The following is a 13,854-nucleotide window of genomic DNA, read 5'->3' as shown; positions in this document are numbered from 1 at the left end:
AAGACACTTCTGGAGGGCTGATGGAGATGACCAAGGTCAGGCTGTGGGCAGGGTCACTTTCTCCTGCGGTTCCCTTGCCTTGGCTTGCACATGGCCTTGCCCTCATGTCCTCACATGGTCTCTCATCGGTGTGCGTTTCTGCTGTCTCTCTGTGGGTGCACATTTCTTTTACAAGGACAGAAATACCCAGGTTAGGGTCCAGCTTAAAAGTCTCATTTTAACTCAGTCCCCGCTTTGAAGACGCTGCCTCTGACTCTGCCCCTCAGTGCTGACCAGGGATGGATCCCAGGACCCCATGGTGACTCAGTCCCTTCGGAAAAACAGCATAGTGTTAACAGAGAACCTCCTGCCTCCTCCCTAAGCTTTATCTCCAGGTACTGTCCCTCGTGTGGTACATTTGCATGTGCACCCCGTCATTATCCTGCATTGTTCAGGGAGCAGTGACAAGGGAGACATCTGCCCATGTCCGGTACAGACAGCTTCGCCCCCTGGATATTTCTGACCCACAGCGGGTCAAAGCTGCAGATGGAGGCAGAACCTGCGGACTGAGGGCTGACTGTGTTGGGCTGACCCTCTTCGGCTTGGACCTCAGTCTAGGGGTCCCTGTGGCCCTTGGGCATTGACAAAAGGCCATCCTGGGGGAGTCAGGCGCAGCAGTACACACCTGCAGTCCGAGCTGCTCCCGTGGCCGAGGCAGGAGGGTTGTCTGAGCCTAAAGTTAAAGGGTACCCTGCGTGCATATTCAGACCCTGTCTCAAGAGCAAAGATAGCAGTGACTGTTTCTTCCTGGTACTTCTTAGATAAATACAGTGATCACGTTCCTCACAGGGAATTTGGACCCGTACGTGATACAGCCTGCTTCTTTCCTTCTCCGTTCCCTCCTTTCAGCCCCCTTCCCCTCCTTATTTACAAAAGCTTCGTTTCCATTTTTTCTTCCGTTCCTTTCTTCTTGCGCTTTCTTTCCTTTCCTTGGTGGAGTTTGCAGTCTACATTCTGAGCAGCTGCTCACTCCTGTTTCCTGTAAGACCCTGGCTCTGCTGGGATTGTGCTGCCCCCAAGGGTGGCCCTGTCACCCATGGGACTCAGACCTTGAGCACCCTGAGGGGTCACCCTGGATGTAGCCACCTTCATTGATTCATTCAGCGGCATGGAACAGAGGCCGGGTGTCCTCCTCCCCCCTGACCTCCTGCCTCAGCCTTCCAGAGTGCTGGGTTTACCAGATGCCTTTAGCTTTGTGTTCAGGCTGGGCTTGGGAGCCTCTCTCAGAGTTCTTTCTCCTCTTCTTCCTTTTCTCCTCCTCCTCCTCCTCCTCCTGCTCTTCCTCCTCCTTCTGGGTTTACAGTCATGTACCACCATGCCCAGTTTAATATGGTTTTTCTTCTTGGTAAAAGCAGCAGGGGTGTTTTAGTATCCTAATGATATCAGGGAAGGAGACTCTCAGCCTGCCACAGGTCTGCAACACTGAGCTCGGGGTCTCCGAATTTGGTGAATGGATTCTAGGAAGAACGGAGGTCAGTAGTGGGAAGAATTTATTGAGAGAAAGAAAGCTGTTTGAGAGGGACTGAAGGCGCCCCAGAAAGTGAGTTGCCCGCTTCCTGCCTTTCATCTTCCCCTCCCCCAGGCAGCCCCCACAAAGGGCTTCAAACGCAGCTCTCACCCTGCTGTTCAGAAGCTCCCAGTGGCTCCTGCTTCCTGAAAAGTGAAACCTAAGCCCTTCCGCATTCTGCATCAGATCCCTGTGGGCCAGCTCTGCATTTTTTCTTTCTTTTCCTTTTTTTTTTTTTAATTTGAGTCTCTGGCCTTGAAGTGGTGACCCTCCTGCCTCAACCTCCCAGAGCACTGAGGTCCCAGGTGCGCCCCACCAGGCTGAGCTTCAGTTGCACTCTTCCTGACACCTGCACTGCTCCCTGGTATCAGACCTTCATTTTTCTACTGTGCACACATTTTTATAACATAAAAGCAAAACGTAGGAATGCTGTTTTACTTGGAAAAAAAAAAAAAAGCAAGGCTAAGAGTGGGGTTCAGTGATGGGCATGTGACCCCCAGTGTGAGCCCCGATTCAGTCCCAGCACCACACACACGAACGCCATCCTTTCTGGTGGTGAAGGTGGTGATGCTTCTTTCTCTGTCTTTGTACTCCACATCCCTTTCTGTCCCTTTTGAGATAGATAAGATCTCATTGTGTTCTCTAGACCAGAGTTGAACTCACTTCGTAGCCCAAGCTGGCTCCAAACTCACAGCACTCCCCTGCCTCAGCTTCCTGAGTGCTGGGATTACAGGCATGGGATACCATGCTTGGGCTGTTTTCTTTAAAAGCCCAGCAAGCTTTGCTCCCTTAGGAGTTCTCGTTGCTTCCTGATGGGGCAGATGAGAGTGTGCTTTTGGGTAGAAGTCCAGAGCTTGGTCATGCAGCGAGGCCCTGGCATACACATGGAGCACAGCGCACCTTCCCTGCCTTGAGGTTGAAACTGAATGCGGCCAGCGCTGCCGGGACCCTTTCAGGATGAGGGATGTCTCACCCACCGAGATTGTCTGTTTAGCTCCTGCCCCACTGGGCCGGAGTCCCGCTCTTGTTCCTATTTCTTGTTTTCCTTTTCACCTTTGGGTCCCTTGCAGTCACATCTAGGAGTGACTGCTGTCCATTTCCAGCCCTCACCCTCTCTGGGCTTCTGCTTAGGCTTGGGCTTTCTGGTTGACCCATCCTTCCTAGGAGCCCACAGAAGTCACAGGATTTGTGATTCCCTAGAGCCAAAGCTGTTCTTGGAGCCCAGGAGATTCCAAGGCGTGCAGGGGCTCGGCGTTAGGAACCAAGGACAGAGAGCAGACCTTGGAACCAAAGATGCTCCTGGCAGACCTGCCACCCAGGGGTCTCTGACCTTACAGCTCTGCGTCAGACACCACAAATGTGGCTTTTTGGTTTTTGATGTTGCAATCATTGTTTCTCTCCTCTCTCACAGAACAGAGAAGAATAATTGTTAAAAGCCTGAATTTCAGAAGTTCAGAGACCACTGCTAAGATTTTGAAATACATTAAAAGTACCTCATCTATAATCTCAAGTCCTCAGGTAGCTGAGGCAGGAGGATTGTAAGTTCCAGCCCCACCTGGGAAATTTATCAAGACTCTATCTTTAAAGGAGGATGGGGGCTGAGGATGTAGCCCCCCTCAAAAAAGAAAAAGAACTCATACATATTCATGCATGTGATTAGAAAAGCCAAATGATACTGAAATGTTGGGATGAGAAGAAAAGACCCCTTTCCCCAGGCTCCCCTCTCTGGAAGCGCCCCTGCTAACAGAAGCTTCCTCCAGGGCCTTGGCATCGGGGGTACCGCTTGCACCCCCGTCCTGGCACCCACACAGGAAGGCTGCATTCTCCACAGGCGCTTTCCCTGCTCTCCTTGGTACACCGGCGCCTCCTCCTGACGCTGCACAGCACCCATGCCCGGGATGTGCTGAACCTGCTGATATTTGCATAACGTGCAGGTCTGATACGTGTGTATGATTTTTTAAAAATTCGGTAAATATACAGAATTTTAAAATTTATTGCAGTAGAAGATGTGCCTTTCATGCCCCTCAGAAGCGCCGCCTTCACTCCAAGCACATTTATCCCATGGTCCTTGTGACTTTCTGAAGCGGCTCTGGGAGGCTTCTCTGGTGAGAGCCTTCAGTTGCACTATGACAGCTGCTTCGATGCCCTGACTGGATTCAAAACTTTGCTTTCCTTGGTCCGTTTGACTTCGGGGCAGAGCCCGAAGTCACACGGTGCCAGACCCAGGGAGTAAAGGGGATGAAGACGCACCGTAGTGTTTCATTTGACAGAACTTGCCGTAAACGATTGATCCTTATGGGAGGACCCAAAGCTGCAGGGAATATTCACATTTTAAAGTTCTATTACCATAAGACGTTGCCCTGAAGCCCCTCAGAATGCTCCTGCTTGCTCTGAACACGCTTTGCCATCGTTCTTGACTATGTGGAGCTACATCTCCAGCCTTTTTATTTTTTATTCTGATACAGACACTCTCTAAGCTGAGAGGTTGTCCCGGGCTGGGCTTTAATCTGTGGTCCTCCTGCCTCAGCCTCCCAGAGTGAGCTACTACACCCAGCTTCACCGGACTGTGCTTAACTCTGTGGATACATGTCCCTTTGCTATAGTGTGTCTTGTTTTCTGCTGCACGCAGGGTTCTTATGTGAAAGTCCTGACTTAAGGCTTGTCTGGTGTAGAAAGCAAGGTGTTGGAAGTGGGCATGCTGCACAGGCGAGTGGGGCATCTCTGTTCCTGTCAGCAGAGAGGCTGCCTACCCCTCTCTCAGAGACACCTGGCCAAGCACAGTCCTGAGCTGGCCAGGCCCAGGGAGTGTCCTGTCTGTGCTGAGCCTGCCGTCCTGGCTGCAGGATTGTCGAAGCCTGGCCTCTGGCTCAGCTCGCTCTGTGGGCTAGAGAGCCTCCGCATGAGGCCTGCCGGGGCTCCACACCCTCCAGCCCTTGCCAGCTGGCCCATTCCTGCATCTCTCTCCTCCTCCGATGTTTCTGCAAGTGCCAGGGACTCCCCACTCCTCTGAGCCTTTCCGGGTTGGGCAGGACACTCCTCCTGCCATCTGTTCCTGGAACCTGCTGGGAGAGAACTGGCTGAGGAGGCGGATCTCTGACCAAGGCAAGGAAGGACAATGACACTATGTGGCATTATGAGCCAGGCATTGTGACCCCAGTGAGGCAGGAGGGAAGGGGTTAGCAGGAGCTAACACTACTGTGAAGACTGCGGAGTCAGGGACCCAGCCACTGTCACCCATAGCATCTAACTACCTGGATAAATTCAGGTTTCTTTCCTTCCCTGGGAATACTGAAAGTCCATGAGTGGGTTTGAGAAAATAAAGAGAAACAGCCTGGCCCTAAGATAAAGAAGCAGGGTGAGAGAATTCAAATAATGCTTAAATTATCCATGTTTAAAAAAACCCTGGGCATGGCAATGCATGCCTGTAATCTCAGCACTCGGGAGGCTGAGGCAGGAGGATCATTGAGAGTTTGAGAACAGTCTGGGCTACATAGTGAGTTCAGAGAGCTGGGGGTTTAGCTCAGTGGTGTAAGTGCCTTCCTGACAAGCACAAGATTGTGAGTTCAATACCCAGTACAAAAACAAACAAACATAGTGAGTCAATAGCAAGACCTTGACTCAAAGAAAAGAAAAAAAGGGGGCTGGGGATTTAGCTCAGCGGCGTAAGCACCTGCCCTGCAATCAGGCAGTCCTGAGTTGGATCTTGAGTATGGGAGAAAAAAAAGTCTTTTTCTGTGATGGGAGTCAGCAAGCCTGCAAATCTGTTCCAAAAGAAGGGTGGGTTAGGGCCTCACCTTGGCTTCAGGAGTTTCCTCAGACCCCGTGGCAACACCCACATTCTTGGAGGGAAAGGCAAGATGGTCATAAGTTCAAGCCTGGTCTGAGCAACTTTAAAAAAAAAAAAAATTAAAGTAACTGGTAATTGATAGAACTGTGGGGGGACCGGCGGCGGCTGAAAAGATAAGAAGTGTGAAATATAAATGATCTTTATTTTGAGAATTCGGGGAGAGACACCCCCGACCCCCTGAGGCACGCCATCTCCACCCCAGGGTCGGTGATCTCTCTGTGGAACACGTGGAGTGAGGCACATAAGTAGCCTCGGTTTGGGGTGGAACCTAAGGGGGCATTAGGGATGCACAGGTAGCCCACTGGTCTTTGTTTGGCGCCAGAGGTAGATTCCTAGGGGCGGGGGAGATAGAGCTCTTTGGTTCTGGCTGCTGTATCCTGCCTGGGCCAAAACCCTTTCAGTAATGATGCTGTTGCTCCATGTGCAAGATCTGAGAGAGAAAGAGGAAAGAGGAGGGAAAGGAAGGAAAGAGGAGAAGAAAATGTAAGAAAGCGTGTTGCAGGAAGCAGAGGAGCCTCGGCCTCCTGGGCAGCCCCACCACTGTGTCTCCTGCCTGTGTTCATTGGCTGTGACAGGGAGGGAATCCTGGGCCCGCTTTTTGGGATGGCAGCCACGTGGGGGACAGGCGCTCTCTGGGAAAGGTCAAGGTCAAGGGCATGGGGTAAACAGAGAAGCAGCACATTTCTGGCTGCCTGGTGTTTGCTCTGATGCCACAACCTTCGCCTGCCTGTGGACCTGCCCTCTGTTTAGGGCTGCTGCTGGGTATGGCTGCTCTGGGCCTCGGTGCCCCTTCCTGCCTCCCATCTTCTGCACCCTGTTACTTCCCCTTGTCCCCAAGGTGTTTACTCTGGAGAGCCAAAGGGGCCTCGGCTCCCTCCCTGTTCACGCCCCCCACAAACATCCGCAGGGTGGACCCTGCCTGTTCCCTGCTCTCTGCCTGCAGCGCTGACTCCTGTCCTTGTCTTGCAGGAAGAGGAGCAGGACTCAGGTGTTGACAAGGACCCAGCCTCGGCAGAGCCAGAGGATGAGGACGGTGAGTGGGCCCACCTTCAGCCATAGTCTCTGCCCCTCCCCCGAGTGGTAGAGGAGGACCTCCTCCACCTGTGCTGCGCTAGGTGGGGACACCGGCTCTGGCAGCCTGAAGGAGGAAGGAGAGGGGTCCAGTGGGTGCCCCACCCAGAGCACCATGCACCCCTTACCTCCCCACCATGCCCCTGGTCCTCCATCGTCAAGTGAGTGGCTGCAGATACAGGGGACTCTCTTGGGAGTAAACTGAACTCCCTGATCTCTCTGTCCTGCTCTGCCTTTGTGACCACCAGTGTGCCTTTCCCGGTTCCCACCAAGTGTCTCTGACTGTCTCTCCAGGCTGCCACTGGGGCTGCCTGCAGAACAAAGACCTGAAGACAGGCGTGGTAGTGTACGCTGTGACTCCAGCAGTGTGGGAGGCTGAGGCAGGAGTGCAAACCCTTCCTGGGTAATTTTTCAAGACTTTCAAAGTAAGAAATGAGAAGGGCTGGAGATGGAGCTCAGCGCCAAGACCCTGGGTTCCATCTCACTGAACACCAATGAAAAGGCCCACGGGGCGAAACTCCCTGCTCACTGTCAGCGCCCTCTCCGCCACCTCATCCTGGACAGACAGACAGACACACAGACCAAAATGGATGGGCTTCTGCTGGTCTCTCAGGTTTTCTTTCTTTCAAAAAGAAGTGGCGGGGCTGGGGATTTAGCTCAGCGGCATAAGCGCCTGCCTTGCAAGCAAGCAGCCGTGAGTTCGATCCCCGGTACCGATAAAAAGGAAAAAGACAAAACAAAACAAAACAAAAAGAAGTGGCAGCAAAGATAGCAAAGTGTCAACACTCCCTGAATCTGTGTCCCAAGTAAACAGAGGACTTACTGCTTTCGGTATTTTTGTGTTATGTTTAAAAATACTTTGCAGTTTTTTGCAGAGCAAGGCTGGGGAGGTGGCAGGCTGGCAGCGGTGGAGAGGGGTAGCCCCCACCCCAGGCCTCCTGCCAGCTCAGGGCAGAGAGAGGGAGGCTGGTGGCCCAGCTGTCAGCAGGAGGCATGAGCTGCTCCTGCCTGCTGGCTAATTGATTAGTTTCGCTAAAATGACTCTGCTGATGGACCTGCCCGCTCCTGGGCCTCAGCCATCCACCCTCCCACACCAGTGCAAGGGGATGGGCTGTGCAGCACTTATGCCCTGCGGGGTACTGTGCTAAAGCAAGTCATCCATTCTGTCTGCCTCAGAAAACACCAAGCTAAAAAAAAAGAAAAGAAAACACCAAGCTAATCAGATCTGCCCCGTGACCCAACGCTGAGCCTGGGACCACACAGGCAAAATTCTTGTCTCATTTTGCTGGTCACCCCATAGTGGCTGCAAGCTTGGTTTGGGCTGGCTAAGGGACACAAAGGGTCCTGCTTCCCGGTGGATTCTCTCATTAGCATGCTTGGGCTCTTCTGCAGCCCCTTCCTGCCAGCCTGCACAGCCACCTCTGTGCTGGCTCTAGGCCACACCCCTGCGACCCCGCCCTGCCGCTGAGTCCTCCTGGGACCTGGAGGTCTGCCCTGCGGCTCTACTCTGGGGCCTGGCTTATCTGGCTGCAGCTATTCAGATCTGTCCTGTTTTGACCCAGATGTGCCCTGTGGACTCCTGGTCACCATGGCAGGAGGGATGAGGAGAAGGTGCCTGGCTGACCATGCAGGCTCCTAGAGCCCAGGAGGAGGGTCAGGGTCCCCAGGACACAGAGCCTGGCACCTAGAGCTTCCGAGAAAAGCTGTGTCTGCCTGTCTGCTGCCAGGGCCAGGTTGTCCCAGACAGGGCACAAAAGCCTTGCAGACAGGCCTGGCTCCCGGCTGGGGGTAGGGGTTGGGGTGGGGGGACAGCTGGCTCTGCGTGCTGGCAGGGGATGGAGGCATACATGGAAGGGGGGCTCTCACTGGCTGTCTCATTTCATCCCTATGTTTGCTGTTTGTTTCAAGGGCAGGATGTAAGGAGCTCTAGGATTGCATGGGGAAAAAAAAAGAGATGAGCTTAGAGGCAGGAGCTGGGGTCAGAAGACAATGTCAAGTGTCCAGCCTTCTGGGAGACTGGAGACTGTCCCCCAGCTGGTTATGCATGAGCCATCTGACCCTGATTAGCAGGGGGCCTCTCTGCTTGAGGAACTTGTTTTAAAATTTAACAAAGGAGCAGGTGTAATCCCAGTATTCGGGATCTCCCTGAGTTGAGAACAGCCTGGGTTATGTACTAAGACCTTGTCTTAAAAATCTCAAGGGGAAAGAAGAGGGGAGATGGGGGGGCAGATCTGACCACCGTGGCTCTTACCAGTCTCCCCTCTACAGGAGAGGCCTTCTCCTTTAAATACAGCCCGGGGCAGTTGAGGGGCAACCAGTACAAGAAGATGATGACCAAAGAAGAACTGGAGGAGGAGCAGAGGTGGGCAGCGCACCAGCTCTCTGGGGATCGGGTGTGGGCGGGGCTCCCTCAGACCACGCCTCCAACACCCCTTCCAAGTTTGGGGTCCTCACCTGTCTTGGTGACATTCAGCCAGGCCCCATCAAGGGAAGAGCTTCCGTGGGGCACTCGCTGGGAGAAGGCAGCCGGTGATGGGGGGAAAAGAGGGTCCATGGAGCGATTTCCTGCAGCCCCCACCCGGTCCCCCACTCCTTCCCCAGAGCCTGCTCTTCGCTTGTGCCTAGAGTCCAGGACAGAGCCGGTTCAGAGCCACTTGTCACCGGGACAGAGAGGGGTCTCGGTGCGCCTCCTCTCAGCTGCCTCGCCCGCCCCGCATTACTGTTCTGAGCTTCGCTGCAGAGCCCCAGCCCGCCCACTCCCTCCACCCTGTCCCGCAGGGGGGGTGCGCTCCGAAGGGTGAGGAGCGAGTCTGCGCCCGGCCCTGTGCTGGTGCCACGCCGCTGACCGCGCGAGCTCGAGGTGACTAGTCCTGTGCCTGGAGCCTGGTCTTTGCCGGGCTGTGTCGTTTTCCCAGCCCGCCAAGGCAGGGAGACTGGGCGCGCCCCCTGCAGGGTACAGCTGCAAGATAGGCAGGATGGATGGGGTGGATCGCAGGACTCGGCCACCCGCCCACCTGGTTCCTCCCACCTGAGCCGCCCTACCCGGCGTCCCCTTTGGCTGGTCTCCTCTTCTGGTGCCTGGCTTCCCTAGCTCCTGTGCTGGCCTCCGGGGTTGGTCGTGTAGACCCAGCCAGGAGGGAGACTCCCCCTCCACCTATGCCAGCTACCACTCATGTTTTCCCATATGCTGCCTTTATATTGCAGGATTGAGCTGACCTCTGACCTCACTTCCCTGTAGCAAGCTCTCTAGGTCCTGAGCCACAAACATTCTTGCAAAAATTTTGGTAAGGAGATTGATTTCCTAGACTAGTGGTGGTGTCCTCACATGGTCTCTGATTTCCTAGACTAGTGGTGGTGTCCTCACACGGTCTCTGATGGGTCCCCGGTGCTATCGCCGCTGTGGTCTGAACCCCATTCCTCACCGCCTTCATAATCAGTGAATGCATTTCGCCCCCACCCCAGCCAGGATCATTCTTATGCACGAGGGACTCCCAGGGCCAAGGGCTCCCCAAGACCACAATAAGTCTGATGCTTGGAGTGCTGGTGCCCTCTCTGAGATTGAGCTGCCCCCGGCAGGGGGCGCTGCAGGCATGTACATGTCATTTGCAGCCTTTTTTAGGTCACCATAGTGGCTTTAGACAATGCGGGAACAGGCACTGTCCCCTCACTGTGCTCTAAACTGTGGGACAGGTGGGTTCTTACCACCAGATTGCAGACCATGGCCAGGGCCACATCTTGCCCCACACCTGCTGGTGCAAATCCGGAGTGACCAGGCACAGCCACATTTACTCATTGTCCTGTAGTCTGTAGCCGCTTCGGAGCTCCAGTGGCAGAGCTAGGAAGTCACAGCAGATGTTGCATGGCGCCCAAACCCCAAAACAGTGTACCCAGGATGAGAGCTAAGAGAGGGCCTGATGTACCTGCTGTCCTGCCAGACCCCCTAGATGGGCACGGGACGGCACTGGGACCTTATTCTTCTGCACAGGTTGATGTGCAGCGTGGCCTACAGGGGCCATTAGAATAGGGGAGACCAGGGCCAGGCTGCCACTGGACTGCCACTGCCACCTGGGGCCTTGGAAGCAGAGAAGGAAAATCTTTGTTTTCAAAGAAAAGCAGAGCCTCCATCACCCAGCAGGCCCTCTCCCAGTGGTTCCTCTGGGCTCTCAGGACCCCTAGTGCACGCTCTGTGGGATGGACACAGTGCCCAGAAGTTGCCCTTGGATGAGGGCAGCAGAGTCCCCGACTCCTCAGGGAACCGCAGTAGTCATGACCACTGTGTGGCCCAAGTGGAGGACAGGCTAGCGGAGGTTGAGGGCAGGGCAGGGCAGAGTTCCTGTTCATCCCATCGCTGCCCTTGCCCAGCATGTTCCCCTGGCCCTCGCATGCCTTGACATCTGCTTGCTCCCTTTCGCCCCTGCATGTAGCCCCAGCTGAACTGCCTGGGGCCACCTGGCTTCCGTCCGCACATGGTAATGCTTGAGGTTGCAGAGGCTGGTTGATTTGGCTTTGTTTTTGTTGTTACTGTTGCTGTTTTTGTCTTCAGCACAGTAGTCCCTACAGGGGACGGGGGGAACAGATGGCTGCAGGATACTTTGGGACCTATCTGAGTTCAGGGAGCTGCCCTAGAATTTTCCTGTGAAAAATAACATGTGTGTTACTGTCCAACCACTGAACCAAAGCCAGCAGATGGGCACTCATTCCTTTACCCATCAGATTTTTTCCCTGTCCGACTCTGTGCCTCTCTCTGATTCTGTTTGCACTGCTCAGGGCACACAGTATCATTGTAAGCTAGGTAACAGGTGAAACACTGTCTTGAAACTTATTAGCTTGGCACTGTGTCAGTGGTGGTTCTGTCCGGCAAGCCCCAGAAGACTGGCTTCCAGCTCCTGGCTTGGCAGGAGGGTCCACGTGAGCCCTCCCTGGGAGCTCACCTGGGCACCCTACCCCTGGGCTGTCACAGGTAAAGCTTTTTCTGCTTAGGGACTGACAAGGTGGTCAGGTTTGCAAATCTAAGGACAGCTGCTGCTTAAGACCCTGCTGACCAGCCAGCTCACTTCCTCAGGTCTCTTTTGGACAGAGGCTCCCACACTTCCTGGCATTGCCTATGGCGCTGAGGATGTCCTAGGGTTCTCCCTGCAGCTCCTCTCGGAGGAGCTGTCTACAGTTCAGTGCAGGCTGGGGCAGGAGACCTTCACCTCCCCCAGTTCCTAGTGAAGCAGGAAGGGCCTGGCTGGTTTCCCATCTTGGCAGGAAAAAGCCTCCTGTTTGGGCTGGGGATTTAGCTCAGTGGCATAAGCACCTGCCTTGCAAGTAGGCAGTCATGGGTTCAATCCCCGGTACCGATAAAAAGGAAAACGACCAAAAAAAAAAAAAAGCCTCCTGTTCATCAGTCTTCCCACTCTTTCCCAGAGGCAAAGCAGAAGTTAGCGTGCAGACTGGGCTGGGACTGACAGCCCAGGCTGCCCCACGCCCCTGATGGGAAGGTCCACAGGAGTATCCTGCCTCTTCACCAAATGAATGAGACTTTGGTGGAAAGTTTTGCATGGCACAGCAGGAAAGGGGAGGAGGAAGTAGAGGAAACACACTGTGGGCTGCCTCTCCTAGTACTGCAGCCTGCTGTATGTACGCATGAAACCAAGACCAGCACTCCAGTGTGAATTTCCAATCTGGAAATGCTCATTGACTCCATCCTCCAGAAGAGGGCGCCAGAAGCACAGAATTAGATGCCCTGCCCGTGCTGCGCTTGCTTCTCAAGGGTGGCTTACCGTTCTTCCTGCCCTTGTGGAGGAACATGTAGGCAGCCAGTATCCCTAGAGGGAGCAGAACCCAGCCAGCAGGAACCAGAAATTACCTAAGGTGGCAGAAGCATCAGTGTGACCATCGTCAAGCTTGAATGCCCCACTGAAAGTGGCAGCCAGGCTCCGCGTGGGTCCGCAGGGATCTCTGCAGGGGCTGGCAGTCTTGCACTGAGACTGTCCAGCTGCAGGTGACAAGAAGCAGGCTGCCGCCTGCCGGGTGTTTGAGAGCCCGACACCCAGTGAGGCTTCTGCAACTTCAAACATTCTCCTCCCCCTTTTCCCTCCCAGTGCACTTGTGAGGAGTTAGTAAAATACGTTCTTTTTCTCCCTATTTCTCTTTACAGAACTGAAGAATAATGAAGTTATCCTTAGCCTCCTCTTGCTGAATGCTTTTCCTTTTGGCTTCTTAAAAGCTTGAGTGCTAACACAGAAACCCCCAGAGGGGCGCTCATGCAGTTCTGGGGGTCCTTGCCTGCAGAGCTCTGAGCTGCAGGACCCCTCCCTGGTTGGCGGGAGCCTTGGCAGTGCCTTTGGCCCTGCCCTGGTTGGAGGTGCTCATGCTGATTGTTCGGGCCTCTTTGTTAAGCCAAAGAGTTTTAAGAGATGAGTCAGACTTTGGGCTTCTCTTAGCACCCAAGCTTTCTGTGCACATCAGAGGTAACGCCGGCTTCGGTGGCTCCAGCATTTTAAAATCCAAGTACGGTTTACCCAGCCCTCCCTTCTGCACTCACTGAAGCCAAGCCACAAGAGACTGAGGAATGACAGACCAGTGCAGCTGGACACCTCAGGGGCCGCTCGCTCTGTCAGGGATGGCCTGCCTGCCAGGACGCACTCCCCTGGGGCCTGTGCCCCTTCCTCTGGCCGGCTCCTTCCAGGGAGGACTGGTGCCATATTGATGACTGTGCAGCAGGGAGCCAATGCCAGTGTTGGCTTACTGCCGCCCTTCTGTCACCTGGAGGTGGCTTGGGTCCAGCCCTCTTGTTGCTACAGAGGCCTTTTCACTGACATTTTTACCAGCTCAGCAGAATCCACTTTTGCTCTGACAGAAGCAATAATAATTGCATTTAAAAGAGATTTCTGGGCTGTGCGTTGTCCTAGAAGGTTTTCTAGATGAGGTCGGCAGGTCAGCCCCACATTAGTGTCTTGATATTTTATATTTGACAACATTTATACTAGACCAATTTACAGTGCTTAGATTTCTTGACGGGAACATTTTTTTTCTAGAGCAATAAGTTTACAGAAGAACTTTACATTTCATTGAAGGCTGGGAAATGTCCAGCACCTGCTCCGGGGCATGGGCTTCCGGCAGCCTTCATCTTGGCCTCCATTCTTTAGGTTCAGGGCTTCAGCTGGAGCAGGAGACAAAGGAACAGCCACAGGCCAATGCCTTGCACGCAGAGCCGCGCGCAGTGAAAAGATGTCCTCATACACTTCTTAGTAGCAATAGAACATCCCTGTCCAAGCCAGGATCATATTACTCTGCAGTAGTGACTTGCTCTGAGTGTAGTTCCCTAGGTTTGTCTGGAAACTTCTAAACCTGGCTCTAGGCAGCGGCCTCATGTACCCTGATGGCTCAGCTCTCTGTATTGAGC

The 13,854-nt window shown here is 54.1% G+C and overlaps 1 protein-coding gene across 1 annotated transcript in view; it reads left to right on the top strand.

The window, feature by feature from the left end:
- Mxra7 (matrix remodeling associated 7) overlaps positions 1–13,854 on the top strand; it is a 28,049-nt gene that overhangs the window by 11,697 nt on the left and 2,498 nt on the right. Inside the window, exons 2-3 of the mRNA XM_003464870.5 lie at positions 6,363–6,426; positions 8,733–8,826. Coding sequence (XP_003464918.1) covers positions 6,363–6,426; positions 8,733–8,826 — 158 coding nt within the window. The remainder of the gene's footprint in view (positions 1–6,362; positions 6,427–8,732; positions 8,827–13,854) is intronic.

Source organism: Cavia porcellus, unplaced genomic scaffold (genome assembly GCF_034190915.1).
Source record: "Cavia porcellus strain 051 isolate PalLab524CR breed Dunkin Hartley unplaced genomic scaffold, mCavPor4.1 scaffold_32, whole genome shotgun sequence".
NCBI lineage: Eukaryota > Metazoa > Chordata > Mammalia > Rodentia > Caviidae > Cavia > Cavia porcellus.
This window is presented reverse-complemented; position numbering and strand designations above follow the sequence as displayed.